Raw genomic sequence first — 24,925 nt, forward strand, 5'->3', positions numbered from 1 at the left:
AATACAGAGAAATTCTGCGTGTAATTCAGAGAAATTTACAACGATCGAATCGGAGAACTTCGTGGTCAGTTAGAATCACGAGACAATCCAAGAAAGTAGACAGTCAGAATCACTGAAAATTTCCTAAAAGAATAATTTGGGCAGCAGAATGGATACAAGTAAGATATCAATCGAAAAACTGAATGGCTCAAATTATCAGATCTGGAAATATAAAATCGAATTGGTGCTAATAAAGGAGCAAGTATGGGATGTGGTAAATGAAAACCCACCTGCAAACCTTACGGCAGCCTGGAAGCGAAAAGACGACAAAGCTAGAGCACTAATTGGTTTGCAAGTCGAGGACACGGAGTTCGTTCATGTTAAAAAGTCGAAAACATCGAAGGAATCATGGACAATTTTGAAAGATCGTCATGAAAAACCATCGTTGACGAACAAGATTTCCATACTGAAACGAATTTGTGGTCTGCAAATGTACGAAGGAGATGACATGGAAGAACATTTAACCAAAATGACTTCTTTAGTCGAACAGTTGACAAGTTTGGGTCAAGAGTTGGCTGAGAATTTGGTAGTTGCCATGATCCTACGTAGTCTTCCAGAAGCGTACGACTCGTTGATCAATGCACTCGAAACCAAACCTGAAGAAGACCTTACTGTCGTTTATGTTGTTGGAAAGTTGACGGACGAATTTAAACGAAAAATGGAACTGAAATCTATGAAATCGCTTGATCACAAGTATTCCGAACCTGAAAGTTCAATTCTGCAAGTTTCGAATGGTAGACGGCAATTTCAAAGAAGTTGCAGTTATTGTCATAAACCTGGTCACTTGAGAGTAAATTGTTTTACGTACAAGAAAGATGTCGAAGATGCAAAGAATAATTCTCCGAAGACGACAGAAGCCGCAAATGCAATTGTATCCGAAGAAGACGACGGATTTGAATATTTATTCTAAACATTGTCATCATTGAGGGGTTGGATACGAATTCAATGATAACATTGAGGGGTTGTGATAGAATCAATGTTGCATTGAATTTCTACTTAAATAAGTTTCGATCATGTAGTCCAAAATTCTTTGTAATATTTTTCTTGTCATTCCGGATATACATCTGATTCAATAAAGACGTGTTAAATCGAATCTATACTCTGCTAACAATAAGGTTGCGAGAACAAGTCAAAATTTGTTGATGATGTCGTTGTTGGTCTCTTTCTATATCCGTTAAGTCTATTACTTCTTTTGTTTGACCTCAGAATTCGATGTAGACACTGCTGTTATCGCCATACACCCATAAGATCTATTACTTCTTTTGTTTAAACTATCGTCCAGTGTTTGACGCAAAATCTGTTACCTCGCTTGTTTTAACATACTTTTTGCTCTATAAGAAACTATAATACTCGATGCTCGTCTATTATTTTTGTGTCGTTGTCGATAACAGATGATGGCTATAGCCGTTGATTCTGCTGTGAGATGGCAGTGATTTCACGAACTGATAACCCAACGTTAAACCGAACAATTTACATCATACGCCGTAACAGTCTCGTCGGATATGAATGACGCCAAAGCGAAAATTTCGTTCGATTCTAATCAATATCATCTAATACGATGTTCACCATAAGTTTTCATTTTGATGCTAGCAGTTAATCAAGTCTACAAGCAAAACGAAATGAAACTAACTAACAGATGACCTTGAACCTTCGCGATACGTTATAAAAGATAATTTAACTATATTGTCATTTGCCGATAAATATTTTATTATTATTTTCTATATTCTCTCTCTCTCACTCTCGGCTATAAAGCGCTACTATACTTACCCAAGACTGTGTACAATTACACTGGTACTGTGTAAACAATGTTATTGTCGTTTCGAGAATATAGACGACGACATTAAAATTCGTGCTGTGGATCAAACACAGTGTTTTAACGATTGTGTGTTGCTTTGAAATTACTTACAAAATGTTTCAAGGAATTCGATGTTATTCGACCGAGAAAGTAACACGTACTATAAATCGTGTTTATGACTGGAAAAGTCTTCATTCTCCTCATAATACACAATATTTTTTTTTATGACACAAGATAATCACTTGGTAATGTTGACTACTCATTTTACTGATAGGACAGCGAGATGTTTTGATGCCGTCTCGGTTATCGGAATGAAATTATTTTTGCTCAAAATGTTTCGCTTTATCCGTTCGTTGACCCAATTCTCTGACGCTTTGTCCTCCAAGATAGAGATTTGCTGTATACACCGATAAAAACATATAAAATCAACACACGAAGTTCTATACGCTTTTTTTCGCCATCGGTTTATTCATTTTTCAATGTCAAAATAAATGTTCGTGAACCCGAAAATGAGCTTCGAGCTGGATGTGTACTATGGTGTATAAATGCTTAGTCACATCCAAAATCGTTTCAATCTTGCACCGGTACTAAATCAATAATCCTTGTCTTTGACAATCACAAAAAAGAATCAACTTTTTGTTGATTTTGTGGACTTTTTTTTTACCTACGAAAAGAATTCAATAAAGCTGTGCTGAATCAATGCAATTTTTTTTGAAGTTAACTCGGAATACATATTCCAAAACTATTATTTGAATTAATTTGAAGGCAATCACGAGCTTTTTTTTCATATATACCTAAATACCCGTACAGCCTTGGTATTATTATAATTTATTGTTTATTGATATTAACCATCATTTTAAATCATTCCACGTAAATATATTTAAAAAAAAAATTGTGAATGAATTGTTGGAAGGCATCGAAATGAACATAATATAAATCGCAACGCAGACAATATAAACATTGACGTCAGTATTTCATCGTTTGATGACTCCATATCGCAAAGTCTAACAGCCCGTAATCAAATTAGTGTTCTCTTATGATGCCCCTTCACTGTTAATGGATATATAGAGGTAATGCGCAATTACAAGATGTGTATGTATCCCCAGAATCCGTAATCGAATTTATAAGGGTGCCGTTTTGCGAACGACAAAATGCATGTCACGTTATTTTATAGTGGAAAAAGTCTGACTGGGAAAAAGTTTGTTGACGCTAGGACCTAATCCCACGTACTCACGTTATACGACTGGTTCACGTGTTGCTTGTCGCATCGATAAAAATCAAATGTCGTTATTCTACGAAAGTGATTAATCGCTAGAAGTAGATAGAAAGTTAATCGAATCGACCACAAACATTTTTACCCCACGCTTTGACCGATATGTCGCCTTATTAAAAACTACTTTTTCTTTTCGAAAATCTTTCTCCATAAAGGGCAAAAAAGGCGAGATAATTTTTAGCATTAATTAGAGAAAAGCAGGACATTTGCCGGGGTCTTTTTTATGATAGATTACCGCTATAACGAGGTATATTGTTCCGTCACTAATTAAAAATGACTTAATTAGTGAAACCTTCATTATTTATTGACTTGCATGTGATTTTCATAATTACACGGATACATGTGTCACATACGTACTTAGCCGAGGAAATTGGTATTCAGTAGGTGTAGTTTCCAGCACAATGAATACCATTATTATGCTTTTGTACAGTCATGCGCATTTCTTGATCCTTTTTTTTAGTGGTATCATTTTCATCCCTATAACAGACGCTGTGTATTTACCATGCATATACTAAACTCACATGCGAATTTACCTTTATTCTGAAATTCCCTTTATACGTACGAGACAGCGATGACGTCTAAAATGCAGTCGGGCTCGCAATCGATTTCCATAATACAACACATGACAATATTTCCAATTGTTTACAATTTTTCGGTTCAGTCAATTTTATTAGATCTGTTGAATGTGATACATGCGCGCTAAGAAGCTTCTTGGCGAGAGCAATCTTTTATTTTTCAAAGCAGACAATTATCTAAATAACTGAATGTGTTCGTCGAACAAAATGTGTATAGATTGTACGTCTGAATGCATGTTTTCATTAAAAACAGCGCCCCGTGTATGAGACGTTCGCAGCGAATGCTATACCACCATTCTGTATAATATGTGGGAGTTTCACTCTGAACGTTTTTCATTTAAAATTTTCATTTCGTTTTTTTCTCCATTTCCATACCCATACCACCTTATGAACACTTTACCGTGAAACTGTTGTATCATTTTAATGGGAAATGATATCCGCCTTTGAATCATTTCGTAATTAATTTCTCTGAATAATTTATTGTTCGTTTAAAATTCAGTTTGAAGTTAGTTTCGCTTTTGAAACTTCAGACGAGAAGATAATAATTTTCCAGTCCTTGTCCCTTTCCCCGATAAAATGCTGTAATCATACCGAAGGATACATTGATTGTTTAGCGTATGTTACTAAGTACTACCCTAACTGGATTACGAACTTTTAATGGTGATGACGATATTACATGGAAAGTGAGTAGGTAAAATGGAACGAACATTGATAACGTATCATTTGCTGTTTATCAAATAAATTATTCTGTCTATCTGTATCACATGCAGCTTTCAAACATGTAACGATAGCCCATGGCGAGCTATTAATTAACATAATTTCATTTCTTGAATATTTGATCGTCACAATATACAAACAGTACAACGAAAGTCTCCTTTCTCTAGTAGAAAATCACTATTACGAATACAAATTGAACGCCATCGTCGCCGGAATGAAAGAAATTAGAAGGTCTATTGGATCCTTGTACCGATAAATTTGAAATTCAGAACGTCCCCCATTCACTGTGCTGCTACACACAATGCCATCTTCAGCTTACAAAATTGGATTATTATTCCTGATGACTCGTTTCCCACAATTAATTATTCAAAACTTTTCAAAATTCGAATGTCAGCCCGCAAAATAGTTTACATGTCTCGTTGATAATTTGTGGCAACGGCATAGAATACAATACACGAAACGAGGCCCATCTATTGAAAATTTAATAATTGTTTGTCATTACGCTACAACATCATTTCGATTTGTAACTCCACTGCTACGAACGCTAATTAATAATGCAATTGATTGATTGTGTTCGGCACTGAAGAAAGAGAGTTTATTTGGTTCAATTCGTTAAATGAATTATCGATGGTAATAAACCTCGTTGAAACTGATATTATTACCGTCACATTTGCTGCAAGATAAATCAATTTATATCAACAGGTAGAATAGCATTTCATGTTTATTTAGTGGTTGATCGAAAATTCAGCAACAAAAACAATCGTCCTCGGTGTGATTGTATTTTATACATGGTTGGATTATAGTTGACAAGCGACACACGTCAATTTTGACAATTTATAAAGCCGACAATTATGCTGCGTTTTCCATTGATTAGCCTGTGGCGAATATTGGAATACGGAGAACGCAGCATAGTTGTCAATTTCGGCAATTCAAATTTGACAGTGTTTTTTGTGCCTCAATGCAATCGCTGATTATACTAGTTTCGTCATGCTAAATGGGTGGAAAAAGACAATCAGAAAAACAATTTTGCAAGGACAATAATTGGAATCCAATTCGTTTAAACTTTAGCGAATTTTTCAACGAAATTCTGTAAATCTTAACGAAACCATTCGTTAAGCTCAGAAAATTCGTAACCAAATTTTAGGTATGCAGAAGGTCAATTTGAGGCATTTTGTAATGCTCATGTGAGAAACTAAAGGGAAAATTATCATTAAAATGTGACCAGAGCCTTTTTTTAGAATTTAAGGCAGGACATGCAACCTTTTCCAGAAAATATTCAAAATTACACTTTACTGTGAAATAAAGAGAGGAAGTATTAACAAACTGAATACAATTTTTACGCGTTCCACACCCCGGAAGCTCGTATACCTTCAAGGAAACTAGCGTTCAAATTCGTATCTAGGAGCTTGGGCGAGTTAAATATACGCCTTTGGCTCGAGCTGTAAACGTCAGTAATGTCAAAATAAAAATCTCCAAACCTGTGCGAAACGTATTATACTTCCAGAGTGACAGAACAGACCAAGCTAGACTAAACAAATTCAAACACAATTCATGTCGTACCATAATATTCGAGCATTGGATTCGACAGCACAAAAATTTTCGTGTTTGAATGGAAAAACAGTTTTTCTGTTATTGCAATTCAATTATGAAAAGGTCACGTGACGTTTGTTATTGTTTTTTTTTTATCGAGCATTCAAATGATGTTTAAATGAGTCTATGCGTTTGACATTTTAATTTTCATTCTTTGATGTTTCCAATTTTAATGGAATTTAGCAAAAACAGCAACAATCGTACATTCTACAATATGATTTTGTTGCTCGTCCAGTTTATGAATCTCGTCGGCGGAATTATTTATACACCTCAAAAACACCGTTATGTGTGTGCGCATTGCAAAAACAACTTTTCTATTTTTAGTTTTTATATTTTATTGATAAATCTGTTGATTTGGGATAGAAACAAAAAAAAATAATTGTTTTGCCTTTTACATACATTGAAAGGAAATCGGGGTGATCAGGGTTATGTATGCTGACACCAATAGCAGCAATCAGCATTATTCGCTGTGTTTGCAATATAAAATGAATGTCGATCGACTATTTGGCATACGAAACGATAAAAGTTTTGTCAAAACGCGAATCGATTAGTGTTTATTTAGAACGACCTTTTGATTCGTATAAATGTCCAAGGTAACTTGATTCATTGATTAGGAATAATATTGAGAGTACCATCGTAAGACCGAAGTATCATCACCTCGCGTCTTTGCTTCCAACACACCTAGCCAGTGATATATTCTCTCCATAAAAGCATTCATCAAGCAATTGACGAACGTAACTTACATAATTGAATTTAAATACAAATCGCACTTGTTGTGCGATGTATGACAAGCAAAATATGGTTAAATTGCCTGAATGGAATACCCTCAAAATTCAATTTGCTCTCCCAATTATCACCGGGTATATAATGTCTACATTACACATCGATCGTAAAGCATAACAATAAAAATGAAAACAACAACAACAACACTGACAATACACACTAACATGTATAAGCTGAAAAAAAAAAGAAAACTTTTTATTGAATAATGATAATGTTATTGTTGATGTTAACTCACTCTAACTCTGACACAGAAAATCATCACCACATTGTATAAATTGTATATATGAAGAGGCTCACGCGTATACCATATGAGCCATATATTAGACGGTGTGTTTATTTTTCCTTTTAAAGAATTGATGTAGCGAATTACAAACACAAAATATACAAACAGAATGCTGGCTGATTGCTTTAGCACAAATATTATTGTGGACTGTAAAAAAAAAAGATTGTTGTTGCTGGTCATGCAGCCTAGGGGATCCAGATATAATTTCCGTATTCGTAATAGAAAGACGTTGAATGAAATTTGTAAATTGATTTACAATTTCGTTAGCGGACAGTCTGGCGTTGAGGATACGAAAAAGTTATCGTAATTATTTACATATTTAACTCCTCCATTGGGTCCATTATAACACTGTCTGTCACAGCCATATATAACTTATAACTGACCCGGCAACGATACGTGTATATCACGTGAATATACAATCATAAAAGATTTATTTTTCTATCGTTCATGTCCAACAATGTTTCGATGTATATAGTACACACGTCTCGCTATATATATGTGTATACAATAGAACTGGGAAATACCTTAAATACATTTTCATTTATGAATTGGTTTACTGGATGTTAATGCTAAATGAGATATAATAACATCAACATTATCAGCACAATAAAAATTAAGTGTTTTTGTAAAACGAAACACTGTAATTGTATTCCAAATTGCAAGAGAGTGCTGCTGTTGAGACCGTATATATTTAAAACGAACATTTAAATTGTAGTCATTTAAGTTCGTAGCCATAATAATTTTCCGTCAAACGAAGAGGGGATTTTTTATTCATTACAACTATCTCGCCATTCCTTACAGAGAGCAATGTATGTGTACGGTTTACTGTGGAATTCCCCGTGTTTTTTTTTGTTAATGTGGAAGAGTGTGATCGGTAACTCTTTCCATTATCACTTATGGGGATATAATAAGATGAAAAAAAAGGTCCATGGTTAATCTTTGACTGGAGGTAATTGATATGCAGTCAATTTCACGAATGGACTACACAATGAGTCAGCAATGTTGATTGCAGGTAGATTTATATCAGCCGAAATAAATAAAAGAACATAGCTAACGCCGACCCGTACGAAACACCTATTCGTGTCAAAAGCCTTCAAAATCACTTACATTATCCACTCTTTGCCTTGTTATCATATACAAATAAATTGCCGGAGGCAATATAGACAGCCCCGTACGAAGACAAATTTCATAAATTCCTATTTAAACAGCTATGTACCGCTATATTTAACTATATTTCACTATAAATAAACATTTCACAGAAAAATATGATATTATATAGCTCTATATGCCTGTATATAGCTCAATATAGCTGTATATAGGTATATATAGATGTCCATATATGGAATCCCTGAAACCCCTCACACTTAACACATTATTTCCATGTTAACAGAAACTCTCTAATTTTTCCCAAGATATTTCTATTTTACTAAAATCCAATATGGCCGCCGGCAGCCATTTTGTTAGGAGACCGGAAATAGTACCGATGCTTTACATTCGTTAATACCTTTCAAACAAAAAAAAAATTCATGAAATTCGGTCAAAATTTACTCGAGATATTGTCAAAATACACCACGTTCACTGTACTTCCGAGTAGCCAGATAAGAGCTCACTTCAAGAGACCTAGCTCACGCTCCGGAGAACATAATTTCATGAACTTTTTTTTCCCTGATTGGTACGGTCAATACCCATCTAATAAAGCTAAAACAGACGAAATATGTTCAAATGTGGCCGACCTACAAGCAAAAACTGATTGCCGCCCTGTGTCTGTTTCACACCAAGGGGTCTAACTCACGAGTCGGTCATCCGATTTCCATAAACTTTTTTTTTGTCGATCGGTATTGTAAGTACCTTTTATTTGACGTATCACTGACAAGTGTAGTGCTTAAATGTCTGGAGATATCGTCGAAAAACACTTAGGCACTTATTGGGCCCCAGCTCCGGAGAGGTCGATCCGAAATCACCCATCTTCGAACTTTGCCTGTCTTTTGACATTACCAAACGAGGAAAAAAAGAATTTTTAAAATCGGATGCGTTTTACTCAAGTTAGAAAACCCACAGACAGACGGACAGACGGACGGACATTTTTTTTCGCGGATTTGGCATCTCTATACAACCACAATAGGTTTCCCCTTACTCAGGGAGTCCAATTCGACGTGTTACAAACGTATGCGTAAACCTATAAGACCCCAGTACTTCGTACGGGTCTAAACAGAAATTTATTGAACATGCAGAGAGCTTACATTTCGATGTAAGTAATAAATTGCATGCCAAAAGAGCTAAATTAAATATTGAACATATGTCTGATGTTGCCAGGATATTCGAATCTGTTTTGTTGTAAATTCGCTCTTTTGGTTCAGATAAGATCTGGTAAGATGATATTCTATTCGAGTTCCAATATTCGATTCATTTTTCCCCCAATTTTTTTTTTTCTTTCGTTCTTCTTCTTATCGTCGAAAAACGTTTACCACAGAAACTAATGTCGTTGACACAAAATGTATTTGTATCTGATTCCGCGAACAAAGAATTACTCTCGCTATTTTACTGGGCAGTTCATTGAAATAATTTCGATTTCGAATCCAGGCCAGAGTCATGTCAGGGTCAATATGTTCTCTCAATTTACGTGGACCTTGTTCGAATTTGAATAGTGAAAAAAAAATTGACCAAATGATACAGAAACGAATTATAAATTCGTTCATCTAAATTAATTGAAACTACAGCGATTGAGATTGCATGCAGCCAAAGTGTCTACCGAAATTGTTCGAAACAAATGTGGAGGACGATCGTAGTGTATATCCTATAAATTTTGTCCGACCAACGTTAAGGCCATTCATACAGAAATTGTAGAGAAACAATGAGAAAAAATCGCATTGTCACCATTGAATACTCATGGTTGAATTGAGACGATCGTTTTTTTTTTGTTGCTGTTTTACGAAATATTTTCTGTTTCGTACGTTCGCGTTTTTGTATGGTAATAGGAAATCGTTTGTAAAAAAAAAAAATATTTTTGTTTTGTGTTCCATTCATCTCACTGACTGTTAAGTGGATAAGAAATAGAAACTCTTTGTATTAATAATAATATTTGAATTTAAATGATCGCATTATGCATTACGTTGTCAGTTGTTTCCAGCGTTGTTATTATATGCGAATCATAAATAATATTAGGAAATTGAATTTTAATCATTTTCATGCAACAAAAATGTTTATTAAAATTCAAAAACGCAAAACATTTCGATTAGAAATTCGAAAACAAAACAAAAATGAAAAAAAAAATTAATTTTCTTCTTCTCCATTTCCACTATTTGCAGTACCTATCGTTTCCATCATTGTCAAATAACGGCGGCCAACAATTTATGTTTTCTATCACGGAAACGGATGAAATTCAGGGGTCTTTCGACTGCATACAACAGAACCACAATCAATTGGATGTTGTGGGTGCGTTGACGAACAAACTCCGAATTCACGCTAACGAGGACACATACGAAGCAACAAGGCATAGGATGGCTGTGGTCGAGGAGACGAAGAAAAACAATTGGTAGGTGTTTTAATGAAGCTTATTCGAATTTTGTGTTTTTTCTTTTTCTTCAACGAATGATGGTTGATTAACTATATTAAGTCCACGATAGTAGGCATACCAGAGCGAGTCTTGAGACCTTTATGAACTGTAATATGGTAGCTAGATGAGAGAATTCCGTACATATCTGTATGAAATGAAGAACAAGAATAGACCGGCTAAAGCCTGGTGAGGTCTTTTTTCTAATTTCTGTTTGGAACTACCAACTATTTGACCTACCAAAACTACCACATTTTCGAATTGCAATGTTAACTGTGAACTATCGGTTATCAGATAACAGATAATTATTATTTGCCTGGTGTGGATATGCTCATGGTGGCTTTGCAATTTTGAATGTCAATCCATCTCGCAACTACCAACTACCAAAGCTACCGACTACCAAATTTCCGATTTATAAATAGCCGAGCATGTAGAATAATTTCGTCAGTCGGTGCGTAGTTCTCGAATAGTAAACATCTCTTCCCCAAAAATTACGTTTGGTAGTCAATTATAGCCTTGGTAGTCAAACTACCAACTACCAAATTTTCGAATTGCAATGTTAACTGTGAGCTATCGGTGATCAGATAACAAATAATTATTATTTGCCTGGTGTTGATATGCTCATGGTGGCTTTGCAATTTTGAATGTTAATCCAGCTCGAAACTACCAACCACCAAAAATACCAACTACCGACTGAGAGCTACCAAAACTACCAAATTTGTGGAACAGACAGACGGACAGACAGACAGACAGACAAACCGGTCATAATAGGGTATTTTTTCTAGAAGAAAAAAGACCTAAAAATTCCTTTACGAAATTCCGACTGTGTCATTTCTCTATTAATTTATGATTTATGTCGATTGCCAAATTTTAAAAAAACCCATCAAATTACCGCCATTGTCGACAAGTATAAGCATTCAATTAAAAAAAAAAACAAATGAGGCACATCACTCATAATGGAATGTATTAAGAAAGTTCGATGTAACAATATTTTTCAAACTCGTTGCTTCATGCAACACTCAATAAATTGATTTGATCATTTTATTTGAATCCGAACCGCATCGCACCGAAACATCATAATAATACATAGGTATACCATACTCTAGCAAAGACGTTGTCGCGATCACGTAGCTTATTAGCTACTATAAAATGTAACTCCATATAACATCAAATTAATTTTATTTCATTTTAATTGAAGAAAAAAAAAATCTGTTTACAAGGCCTGATGTAAACATGAAAACTGAAACATAAAAGTTGTGTGGAAAAAAAGGTGCTTGGAATAATGAAGAAACGTATTTCAGACGTTACCAAACGGAAAATACGACAATAATGCGACGATGAAATACAATGAAATTCCATTTCATACAAAACGCGAAAAAAAAAATGAAAAGAAAAATCAACGAAAAAATCCATTACGACCATCCGTTTGTTCGGGCCAACTCCAAGAGACCCGTACGCTAACTTTTCTTTTTGCTTGATTCAAATAAAGAACCTGGCGAAGATGTGAAGCAATGTGAATGTGAATATACTCAGTCGAGAGACAGTAGTTACTGCCTACTATCATCAAACCTTTAGCGTTGAACATATCATTTCACCCCTAGTGTTTCACTTCAACAATAATGTCGAAATGAATTTCAAGTTAAGTGTCTAAAAGTACCTAGGGAATCCATTTCCGTCATGTTTTCATTTACCAGTAAAAATGGTAAATATGTCAAAAATTTACCGCTAAAACCCGCAATGATCTTTTCATGGACAGATACAACCACCTGTATAACGGTCAGACTGTATGAACAATCTTTTACCGCTCTACCGGTAAAACTATAAATCATATTTACCGGTGAACTGGCATTAGAAAAGTAAAGGGAGGATGGATTTATAAGATACAACAAACTCATCTTTGGATTGTAATGATTAAAATTGTCAGTCCCTATAATTCCACTGCTACATAACAACAAAAAATTGCCACTCCAGACCCCTCGTTTTTCTAGTATTTCGATTACGTAACTGTAAGGAAACCGTCACAGGAAAATCATAACTGTGTACACAAGACGTCGGTAACGTACGAGCCTACAAAAAAAGTCTAGCTACGGTGAAATTCAGCAAGGGGAGACGTTTTGTCTGAATAGAATATCCGCCATTGCAAAATTCACAGGAAACGAAACAATAAATTTCCACCAAGGTAGTTATGGGTAGGTCATATGCTTATTTCAACCAGTTCATTAGACACCAGAACTTATCTGCTTTAATGTTTCCCATTCATTTTCCATGTCTGTGTTTGCTTGTTAATGCATCTAGCCGTCTGACGAACACAGTTTTTCTTTCATTTTTTTTTTTAAATTAGTCTAAATGTTACACTTGTGTGTGGTGCCATAGACCTTTACATTCTGGTCTGTCGAGTACCAAATATAGTAATAAAAATTTAACTCGAAATTCGTAGCTACAGTTTCGATAGCCGCGGTGTTGGCAAATAAACTTGAAATGTATCGAACAAAAATGATGATTAAAAAAAACGGCAAAGTAGGTCAATGACACAAAACTTATGGTGAAAAAAAGTGTAGTTTTTTTTTGTGTGCATTACACAAATGTTGCTGTCGAAGCACACCTCTCTCATTATTTGAAGAAAAAAAAAATCAACAACAACGTGAAGTTCATAGCTACGAGCGTTCGTTATGGTTTTCTAGACACATTCTCCATTGTAACGTACCGACGAAATAGAATAATGCTGATGCAATATTTGACAATGTTGAGATATTAAATGTTTTTTTTTCGTCTTTGTTTTAATGAGCCAGACATTGCAGTGATGTGCATCTTTTTTGATTATTTCATATTTTATGTAACCGAGAAAGGTCGACCTGAGTGCATCATATTACGATCATTTTGTTTGTTCAAGAAGGTTACGCGAGACGATGACACGCAGCAAAAGTTTCAAATCTGTTTTACTTTCAGACTTTAATTGCAAAAGAATATTTTACAGAAAACACCTTGAGTCATTCAATCAGAATGTCAATACGAACAAGTTAAGGGTTCTTTTATTACCTAAAATGTAGGTTCTACCATTATCTGTGATTAGTATTCACAGACCCAACCAGCACATTATTTATGTTTTGATAACAATGTAGGTCTAAAAAATGTCGTAGCAAAATATGAATTCGTTTGACTCAGACTATTCAATGTGTTGAGTACTATTTGAAAATATTTCATTTTTTTAATCATGCGGTCTCGTTTCACTCATCTACTGTTAGCTCTAGAGACTATTCGATGAACTGAAACTGCAACCAGTCATCAATAGATCCATTTACTTTCTACACATTACGACTAACAAAATCTCTAAAATGTTGACTAAACATTATTTCACAACAGACTTTGAACCAGCTACCCAACATTCTGTCTGTATTGTAGCATTAAATGCAAATTCCCTTCCTCCCTTGTCGTTATTTTCATTAAGTTAAAAACAGTGCAACTCTGTTGCTTTTCCCATTCCATATCGTCGGTTGCATTATAATTCCCAAGCAGACTTTCAGAAAGCTTTGCTTTTAAATTGAATTTTACCACAAAGTTCTTCTTTCACATGTTTTCATACATTTTATGAGCTTTAGCTGTACACTTGGTGGTTCATTTTATGCGGTTTTATGGCCCAGGTGTGTGCATTTGTGCAGAGTGGCAAAAAATGGTGTAATTGCATAATTAATGCTCGACATATCCCCCAAAGGCTCATGGGAAATTTGAGGTTTAACTAAACAAATACAAAAAAATGGATTCAAATTTATTGTTGTGAGGTGTACGTCTGACTGAGGATTTAAAAAAAAATGGAAAATATTTTACGAAAGGATTTGATGCCGTTTTTGATGTGAGTGCGGTTTTAAATTAACAAAAAATAATGGAATGCACATTGTATTGTCACTCATTTGACTTATCAATTCTACGTACAATATCAAATAATTCAATGGAAATATACCAACGAAAAACCGACAACTTTTCCGTTTCGCAGAATTATTATTTTCATGCGTTGACGAGGACACAAAAAAAAATTATTTATTTTTTCGATAAGATTCGTTTTCAACAGTGTGAGTGCTATCAGAAATCATTATTTCCTTATCTCAGCCAAACGGTACAACAGTTTCTTTCTTATATTGTATGCTACTGACTTGTAATGCCGATATGAAATTTGAAGACGTTTTCCTTATCATCCGATTCCATGTTATCTTCTAATGTAATGTTGTTCGGCGGCTTTAAGCCAGTGTGTAAAAATTAACACAATCGATCTGTACAGTTCATTCGATTGAGAAATCGTTTACATTGAACTCGAAACCATCTTTTTCATTTGTTATGAAATTGCAGCTGATTTTCATTTCGATTTGGCATTACACGCGTCACAGTTCTAAAATATAGTGTTAATGACGTAATAACATAACATAAGGGCTCTCTCTATGCGAATTAAATGCTTTAATATCTCCAGTGTCATGACTCATTAAACAATAACTCATCTCTCTCGACTCATTTGCATTTTGTCAGCATGAATCATAGCTGGAGAACTTTACAGATTATGTGTAGCGTTGCAGTTTGTAGTACTTACTACACCGAACGATTCATTGAAGAAATCGAAATTGTAATACTGCAGCACAGGTCACTTCAACATGGAAAATGTTCAAATGTCGTAAATGAAACAAGCGATTTAGGCAATTGCCGAGCGTCAATGGAAACATTTTACAATACAAATCGTTGTTGTCTAAATTTGGATTTCTTAGAAAATTGAGAAGTTTGAACAGGGCTGATAAAAAAAATTATCAAAAAGCTTCTAATCGGTAACAATAAACACGGTGGGGCTGAACGAACTTTAAATAAACATGTCGACTTCCATCTCGGTTCTTTTCATAGCTGAGTTAGGGGAGGCGTGTACTATCCAACGGCACATGTTGCAGGCGCAACCGCTGAGCCATTTCTGAGAACTAGGAATATCGTCGCCTGGCTCCGCAGAAGTTGATGGACCAGTGTTTGAAACTGGAATCGGTAGAGCGACAAATTCTAAGAACAACCATGTTGCAAAAAAGTGACTTTTCTGAAAATGTACCAAAAGAGACCACAAAATTTATTGCCATTCGAAAGAGCACATTAACCTTGTCTAGGAACGCTATTAAAGTGCTGGGTCGAGAACTTCGTCGAGGAGGCATCACCCCTTGAAGAGGTGGAATTTTCGACTTTCCGCTTCTATTGCTCTGCGACCAAATGACCGAGAGCAATAATTTTTACATGGTTATTCTTAGAATTTGTCCCTCTACCGATTCCAGTTTCAAACACTGGTCCATCAACTTCCTCGGAGCCAGGCGACGATATTCCTAGTTCTCAGAAACGGTTCAGCGGTTGCGCCTGCAACATGTGCCGTTGGATAGTACACGCCTCCCCTAACTCAGCTATGAAAAGAACCGAGATGGAAGTCGACATGTTTATTTAAAGTTCGTTCAGCCCCACCGTGTAAAGTAAGTTATTGTGACATGCACTGTAGGGGCTTAGGGTAGACAATTAAACGATGGATTTACCCATCACCGTACATTCAAAATTCAAACTATTTAAAAATTTTCAAATCTTTTTTGTTGATGATCTCACATGATCTCAAATGAATATGTTGAATGTGCCGATGGTATGAGTTTTGGTGAAAATGAGTGCAAATTTCTTGAAGATGGCAATACCGCGATGATATATTTTGTGGATTAGCAAATTAGTTGGTGTGTTTGTGTATGTAATTCGTGGAGAAAGTCGATTTTTCGTTTTTATTAAATAATTCAATCACATCTTGACAATGTGACTGATTTTAAAACTCTTACCGTCCGCACTGTAAATGAATTATGTAATTATATCGTTACTCTTACTCATTACAAACTTTGGTCGTTTTTTTTTTGTTGCTGTTCGTATATTCTACATTAGTTTAACGCTTTGTTTTGTAACACAAGAAAAGACATTATTGTTATTGATGACCGTCAGACCGTCTTCATGCCTTTCTGAATATAAGTTAATCAATTATTCTTCGTGTATAATTGCGCTGTGTGTTAAATGGCACCGTAAATAAATTTATTTTTCTCATTTTTCTTTTATCTCTTTCCAGCACACGTGAAATCAAACCGAATCAAACAGATATTGGGCGAAAAGTAAAAGTGAAATCCTCAATAAATCGTCTTTCCAACATTCCTAGTAGTAGTACATTAAACAAACGTGATTCTTCTTCAGCGTCAAATAGTTTAAATAATAATGTTAACAATAGTGCAACGATAACACAATCGTTAAAAAATAATAATGTAACACACAACACACAACAACAACAACAACAACAGCAGAACGGTTTAACAACGTCAGCGCCATTGCAATCATCAAATCCCCTAATCGCATCGTCAATCATATCGGCGACGACCAATTCAAATGTTCACAATAGTCAAAATACAAATGGATTACCTATGTCGTTATCAGCATCGAGTGGTTCAGTGCCTAGAAGAGTAACTAATAATCGTAATCAGAATTCCAACAGTCGAGGGACTCCAGACATTATGAAAAGACCTATTCGGTAAGATTTCTTTTAAGATTTTTAAGATTTTTGAGCAGCCTTTAAAGTATTCGCTGAGGGTTCACTCCTTGGATTCGACGAATCCGATTTTTTACATGTGTTTGATCATACCCAATATACCCTTAATGTAAACTTAAAAATTGTCGATAAGAGACGGCCGAGGCCCGGATTGGATACAGTGAATTCGGACGACTCTCGAAGAGCCTTTTGGATTTTTGTATGAAAATTTCTTAATTTTTTAAGTTCGACCCTGCTTTTAGCCGAACTATCAGAAACGCTTAATCATACGGTAACGATAGCAGCTACAAACATGAACAATGTCTAACGATTGATGCGGTCTTGTATAGTAAAATGAATGATTGAACAAATGAAGTAAAAGATTTTGTCTTGATGGTTAAGTTAAACCCACAACTTACCCAAGAATCTTATTATTCTTCAATTCTTATTAGTGACCTTTTATGCCTTTGTTACCATGAGTTTTCCGATTTGTGATGGTCTTTTCAGTTTTCCCTGAATTGTTTACAAAGGCAAGCGCGTCAAATCTGTTACTTCTCTTGTGTTTTGAATCTGCTACCTCATTAGTCTGAGCATAAATTCTGTAATAAAAGGGGATCCTAGCAAGAGCATGTCCCACATTTTTTGTAGCTGTTGTCAATAACAGATGATGAAATGTCTTTAGTATTGACGTATCCATCCGTTCGTCAGATCATAATAAATGTCTCAGTGCTGAAGTTCATTGAACTTTCCGAGCATTTTTCTTGTCATTTCTTTCTTCCTTTTCTTGTCTTAGTTAATTACCGAATTGCAAACAAACGGGCAGTTAGCATCCTTAATTCATAATTTACACAAGGTACTAAAATCTGCCCAAAACCTAAAAATAAAAACCAAAAATCATTTTTGATAATAATTTTGGTTTCAATCGTCCAAAAATCTGCCAATGCCTTCCGGTCGTGGTAAAACATTTCATTAAAAAAAAGCCAACATCGTAATGCGGTAATCCTTGTTAGTATATCAGAGACCGCAAAATGAGAAAATTGTTCGAATATCAACTGAAATTGTGGTAACAAATTATGCATAAATGGTATAATATGCAAGCGATGGTGCTTACACATACAAAATATCTTTCCATTCCAATAACGCATTTCGGTGTCACGTCTAAGATATGGGCAAAAAACGCATACATTCACTTGCATTTTGTTATTTATAGTGAAACAAACACGTTAAAACATCGTTTCGTTTTTAGCGACACGTACTTGTTACATACACATACAGTTAAAACATTACCAGATAAAATGTATCGATTTTGAGAATAATTTGTGACACTTTTATTTTGCACCGACTTGGTATTTTGAGCTTACAAACAATTCAACAATCAATACAATCACACAGATATAAATGAGCAAATCAAACGACCCACACATTAGTGTTTCTTTCGCGAAAATAAACTAGGTTTGATGAATTGAATGTTTCAATCTTACATTTTGTTTGTAATTTATTTATCGATTAGATAAATCGATGTTCAAAGAGATAAACTTTCTGTTCACTTGAATGGTAATCGGAAAATGTTAAACTGAATTTGTGCTCTACAGCGCGGAACGTAATAGATTATACCTCAACCATCCGTTCCGTATATTGGATCTGACCTGATAAAATTTGAGATTCAGGAAAGAAGCCTGACCAGTCGAGCCGATTCTACCATTTAGTTAAAAATCGTCAGGGGAAGATTGTTTGGATTATAAGAAGGATCTCAATATGATCTGGAAATTCGATAAATTCAAATCACCTAAATTGTGAAGCCAAAGAGCTTCGTTTCTTCTATATCTCTCCACAAGCCTGAATCGTTTCAATTTCACAACACTGTAAAATGCCTTTACATTCCTGACACGACGTCCAATCAATATGTAAACATATAGAGCTAAGGATCAAAGCGGGTCTGACTCGACCTGATGGGTTCAGGTCAGTTCAATCTTGAGTCAGATCCACTCAAACCTGACCCATTCCGTATCTTGTTTTAAAACTGTTGAACTCAAATGATTGCACGAAAAATATGACCTAGATTCCATTAGAACTGCTAGTGCTGATGAATATTCTTATTGAACGTCACATTTTCTATTCCACAGAGAACGGCTGATACACCTCTTAGCTCTAAGACCGTACAAAAAACCTGAACTTTGGGCAAGAATCACAAGTGGTAAGTTTTACAAACTACAAGAAATCGCCTGTGATGTACTAAAAATGCTATTTTCTTCCCCCCAGATGGAATCCGGGAAAAGGAAAGATCTCTAATTAGTACTTGTCTGAAATCGATATCAATTTTACGCGAGAACACATACTACTTAAGTCGGCACATTTGGAATGATGTGCAAGAAGATTGGCCATTTTATACCGAACAGGATAGACAAACACTGAAAAGGTAAATGTTTGCCAGATAAATGACCACGAACAATGACGGAAAAACCGGAAAACATTTTCATTTCTGCAGAAGAAAACCTCAAAATTTAACTCCGCCATTGAGTTCGGATGGAGGTTCTGGACAGAGTCCATCCAGTACGCACAATGGCAGTCCGCCACCAGCTGTAAAGCGTCCATCATTGAATAATGATAAACATTTTCCCGACAGTGGTCCATCGAGTAAAAAGCAAAGAATAAGTCACTTTAAGAAAGATGTTGTTGATAGCAACAGGTCAGACTATAATTCTTGTGTTCAACTGCAGTGTGATAATTTGAAGTTATTAAATCGCAGGCGAAACGTCCTCGATTCTAGAGATGCGGCTAATTTAAATCCTCGTTCAAGGGAATATGATGGAATTCCAATGCGTTCCTCATCACATTACAGGTAAGGAGAATACGGACAATTTGCTTGTGATTACCGTATTTGTATGGGACTAAACGAATGGAATCTCTGGCAATTAGAAATAATGAATAGAATTGACTGCTTCGTAGTTCCGCCGAGAAAAGTAGTTCAAATTCAATGCAGCTTTTGATATGTGTGTTGCAATGGTCACAAACCCATGAAGAGGAAATTAACTGGAATTCGAGTTACAATGAAATCAGTTTGCGCAATCAAAGTTTTAGTTTTACTTTCGGTTAAAAATCGTTCCACTTCATTCAATACACCAAAAAAAGCGTTACAAGTCGACCGAACTTTGCAATTTAAATTTTTGTCACTGCCAAAAAACACTGCAAGACCATTCGTGGCTGAATAAATTTTTTCTCATAAAAAAACCGAACGCAAAAATTTTACTGCGGAACAGGTCAGCTTTCAGAACAAACTGGTTTTTGACCGCGGTTGACCTCGGTCGACCCATTCCGAGTATCGTGACTAAAAAATAATAATTTTTTTCAATAAATTTTTCTTTTCCATCCAATAGTTCCAGTGTTACTCCTACTGCTGTCGAGTCCGATGACAATGTATCAAGCTTAAATTTCACCGTATTGAATTCGGAGGCAGCTAAGCGAATATCAAGTGGTTCATCGTCGATTAGCGACCAGGAGAAGGATACTTATGAAGAAACAACAAAACTGATACGAAAACAGGCTTACAATAAACCGATGAATGAATCTACTACTTATGACTTTAGGTACAGTCCGGCGCTTGATAAACACATATTGTCAACCGATCGTTATTTTGGAACTATTCTCTTTTTCACAGTCAATACTCGAAAATAACGTCTATTGAACAACGGCGTCAATACAAGAAAGACTTCGAAAAAGACTTCCTTGAATACAAAACATTGTTTGAAAACCGGCAGCGAATCACGAAACTGTTTACCGATCTGGAGAGTCAACTCAGACAGGTGTCGAATAACGAAGAACGGCATAAGGTTAGTGGTCAAGTAAATCACTTTTGCTGTAGCTCGTTTGCATGCTTACAAACCTTTTGCGGACGGCTGTGTCACCGACAGAGACGAGAACAATTAATCGTTTTGATCTCGCCAATGTACGGGATCTTTGATATATTTGCCGTCCGCGAAAGGTTAATAATAAATCCATTTTATGACACTAATTTACGATGCGGTTCGATCAAATTATACTTTTTGTGGCTCTGGGAGTGTGAATGAATTAACGGTGAAACGTTCCCTCGGAAAATTGCATACCTACGCAGCTAACCATATTGCTAACAGTCTGTCACCCTTGGCAAAACAATAACCTCCTTCTATTCGATCATCTCACCTATCATTTTCTCATGCCATTTTTTCCCTACTTATTCTCTCGGTTGATGTGGATGGAACTTTGATGCAATGAACTTTGTCCTGTTTTTCGTTTAATTTTTTTTTATACAAAAAATTATAGGTTGGACCATCGTCTACGTCTCCCGTAACGTTGAAAAAGGTAAATATATCGCTTTTCCAACGTTTTCAGTGATGATGGTTTCTGTCTGTGTGTGGTTTGATCGAGCCGCAATTCGTATAATTGTGTCTGTAAAGTGTGGGGTGTAATCTTTGCTACGACTAGAAACTCAGATGAGCGAAATCGAAATAGAGTTGACTCGGAATCCTGTTGTTTGGCAAATCACCTGAATGAGAGACCTAACAAGCGTTCGTTCTGCTTTTTAAATTCCTAAGAATTTCGACAATCGACATCGTCGAATCGACAAATTCTAGATGTCAACAACATCAGCAACAATCAAAGGTCAATTTTGATGTTGTTGGTCATCATTGTCGCCATAATATATTTGAACTAACGGAAGGTTGACTGACTCGAACTGATATCCTGAATAGGATAGTTCTACCTTTCGTTGTCGTTTGTCGTGAAGTATCAGATCTTCCAAGACACGGCATCTCTATTTATATTGCATGTGTTTGAATCCATAAGAAAACAACGTGTGAATTTCAATTCGACTTTTTTATCGCTTTCAGGATATACAACGGAAAATCATCGCTGAGTTCCAACGAACAATTTCGGACAGTTCAAAGCAACAGCAGGAAGAGAGGTACGTTTACAACTTTATTGGTTTCTTTACAAACAATTTTTTGAGTGAAACAGATCGTAGTTTTCAATGGTGTAATGCCACCCAAACCCAAACTATAAACACAATTGGAACGATTTACATTCAACAAAACCAACAACTTGGTTCTTATCCTGCGCTAGTTCCACAGCCTAATCGACAAGTTTTAAAATTAAAAGATTAAAGAAATGATTTCGGCTAAGTGGACAGCTGGCTATATCTTGCGTACGATTTACCGAAGAAATTCTTAGATCATGAACACTTGCTAGACATGCTTCCCGTTCCGACAATTGTTTAAAACAAAAACTTTATTCAATATAAGAACGTCACCTACCTCTCGAGTAAATTTTAACCAAATTAGCGTGTTATCGAGACGACAAACCAAGGCTCTAAGTTCAACAAATAATACTTCAACCTTTCACAGACGGCAAGAATATACATTTGTAGCCTTTCGCTATCCATTTCTGAATGTAGACCTCCCGTTAAAGAGTATTTAGCCATGAAACACCACACGGGCAAGTGCGGGTTGGTGAGTGTGGACCACATGCTGTACGTGAATTCCGAACCACGCCTACACGTTAGCAAGTCTTATAGGATACAGATACTTGTACACAGAATTCATCGTGTATGGGTGACGTCATACATGTCGTTCTTCTGTGTACAGTTCGTTGAGGGCACCAAACACCTCAACTACCCGAAAGAAGCTTGGGTACGCCTATAAACTTTGAAGAAAAATCCTATACAGAATCTGCCCTTTCTGGGATTGAACCCGGGTTTTCTTGGTGGAAGACTAGTACGTTCCAACCCGAGATTGACGGCAAGCCTGTTGCGGCTTTACTATCGAATGTATTACTTCATTTTTGATCTAATTATTTTAAGAAGATTGTCTTCAAATCTTCTACTTCATTTCGTTGAACTTGTTTCTTCTTATATAAGACTACTAGTCAGATCTTGTCGTTTATTCTTAAAGTTTTTATCCATAACAGAAGTTGAAAACTGAAATTTTAAAGTTGAATCACAATAGCTGCGGATATAGCTGGAGATAAAGCGCCTTTTTGCACTGGAAGGAAATTGGTTCTCTTCCAGTTTTTTAGACCAGGTTTCGCACTGCTCGACATTTCAGTTTTCCATTTGTTCTTTATCCTGACAAACTGTCACTAAAATTTCTAAAATTTTCACTTTCAGATTTCAGTACCTGCATCAGAAATTGTCGCGAATCAAAGATATCATTCATGCTTACGATGAATCACTTTTGATCAACGGAACAGACGAGATCGACGACTACTGACTATATTTTTATAATCTAAAACAAAGGAGGAGAAAAAATTTTTTGTTTTTATTTTGCTTTACTTTTTTTTCTGAAGAAAACATTTGAATTTGAATTTGAAAGATTTTTATACAGAAAATTTTATATTACTAAAAAGAAGACTGATGAGTGAAAATGGTTATGTTTACGAACTATTTCCTGGTCAATCGTCTGTTATTTGAATGTTATATAAAAGAAAAATCTCTGAACATTAATTCGTCGTGCCACACAACGGCCAACTGTTTTTATTTGTAATAGAACCATGTAGGGATGTGATTCCTATTTTAAAATCAGACACAGCTCAGTAGAGAGAAAGAAACAACAAACAAAATCCAAACATTTATGTCGCTCGAAAATGAATGAGACCAAAAATCAACTGAAAAAACAAACTAATATGAGAAGCAGAGACAGAAACGTATACCCAAAAATTAGTAAACAAAAATGAAGAGAGAACCGTTGCGGCTAAAATAGCGAAATGAAAGTAACAAACTGAAAAATGAAAAAAAGGAAACATAAAAAAGACTTAGTTTTGTGCTCTTAACATAATAATTAAACTGAAAAAAAAAAGAAATGAAAACTTAAAATTCCTCATTTAATTAAAAAAAAAGAATTAAATTAAAAAAATGAAATGAAAATGTTTCAATTACTGCTCAAAACAAACAAAAAACAAATCTTAAGTGTAACTAATGAAACACTCTTGATGTGAAACACGCAAATTGAACCATAAACGGTAAAGCTCAAACACACGTAGTGAATTAAAAGAAAAAAACAAATTAATAAAAACCAAACAAGTGAACGTCGACAATGGAAATCGACGAAGGTCGCAAAAACCCGAATTTTGGAATCCGACCAATCGATTCCTCAATTTCTTTTTTTCCATTTATACTCAAAAAAACCCATTTTTCCTAAATATTTTACACATTTCCTTACCTTCACATGAAATAAACAAATGTTTTCAGCAGGGGTCATCCATAAATGCAATCTAGGTGATGGGTCCAGAAATTGTGTGGCTTAGAAGTATTGAAAAAGTGCTGTGGAGGAGAGGTTCAAAAAATCTCTGATAAAAAATGAGGACTGGATTTATGGACGACCTCGAATTTGTGTCAAAAAAAAAGTTAGTGAAATTGCTGCATGTCGGATACTATGACCTAAGTCTGTCGAATAAGTTATAAGATATTGTGAATCAGTGATTGACGGTTAGCTGGAAATTTCACTTAGAGCAAAAAATATTTCAGAGCTATCGCTCTTGACTAGCCTAAAATATGTGTGGAATTTCGGATGATGAGAAACAGTCACTTGAGAATAGGGATGGGCGATATTGATATTGATAATCGATAATTATCGATTATCGATAATCGATTATCGATAAATTTTTTTATCGAAAATTATCAAAAATAATATCGATAATCGATAATAATTGATATTTCGATAATTATCAAAATATCGATATCTCGATAATTATCAAAATATCGATATTTTGATAATTATCGAAAAATCGATATTTTGATAGCTACTC

General features: G+C 35.3%; 1 protein-coding gene across 4 annotated transcripts in view; it reads left to right on the forward strand.

Annotated features, from left to right (window-relative positions):
* Positions 1-24,015, forward strand: part of LOC119066517 (RNA polymerase II elongation factor ELL2) — a 60,167-nt gene extending 36,152 nt beyond the window's left edge. Inside the window, exons 3-13 of one of the 4 annotated variants that reach the window (XM_037169033.1) lie at positions 10,361-10,587; positions 16,703-17,155; positions 19,276-19,346; positions 19,412-19,568; positions 19,638-19,838; positions 19,899-19,991; positions 20,527-20,736; positions 20,808-20,979; positions 21,449-21,487; positions 22,015-22,088; positions 23,289-24,015. In XM_037169033.1, coding sequence (XP_037024928.1) covers positions 10,361-10,587; positions 16,703-17,155; positions 19,276-19,346; positions 19,412-19,568; positions 19,638-19,838; positions 19,899-19,991; positions 20,527-20,736; positions 20,808-20,979; positions 21,449-21,487; positions 22,015-22,088; positions 23,289-23,391 — 1,800 coding nt within the window. In that variant the 3' untranslated portion in view covers positions 23,392-24,015. Of the gene's footprint in view, positions 1-10,360; positions 10,588-16,702; positions 17,156-19,275; positions 19,347-19,411; positions 19,569-19,637; positions 19,992-20,526; positions 20,737-20,807; positions 20,980-21,448; positions 21,488-22,014; positions 22,089-23,288 lie in introns of all 4 variants that reach the window. The other 3 variants (XM_037169030.1, XM_037169034.1, XM_037169031.1) reach the window with 3 other exon arrangements.
* Positions 24,016-24,925: the final 910 nt, after the last annotated feature.

The sequence above is a fragment of the Bradysia coprophila genome, chromosome IV (assembly GCF_014529535.1).
Source record: "Bradysia coprophila strain Holo2 chromosome IV, BU_Bcop_v1, whole genome shotgun sequence".
Taxonomy (NCBI): Eukaryota; Metazoa; Arthropoda; class Insecta; order Diptera; family Sciaridae; genus Bradysia; species Bradysia coprophila.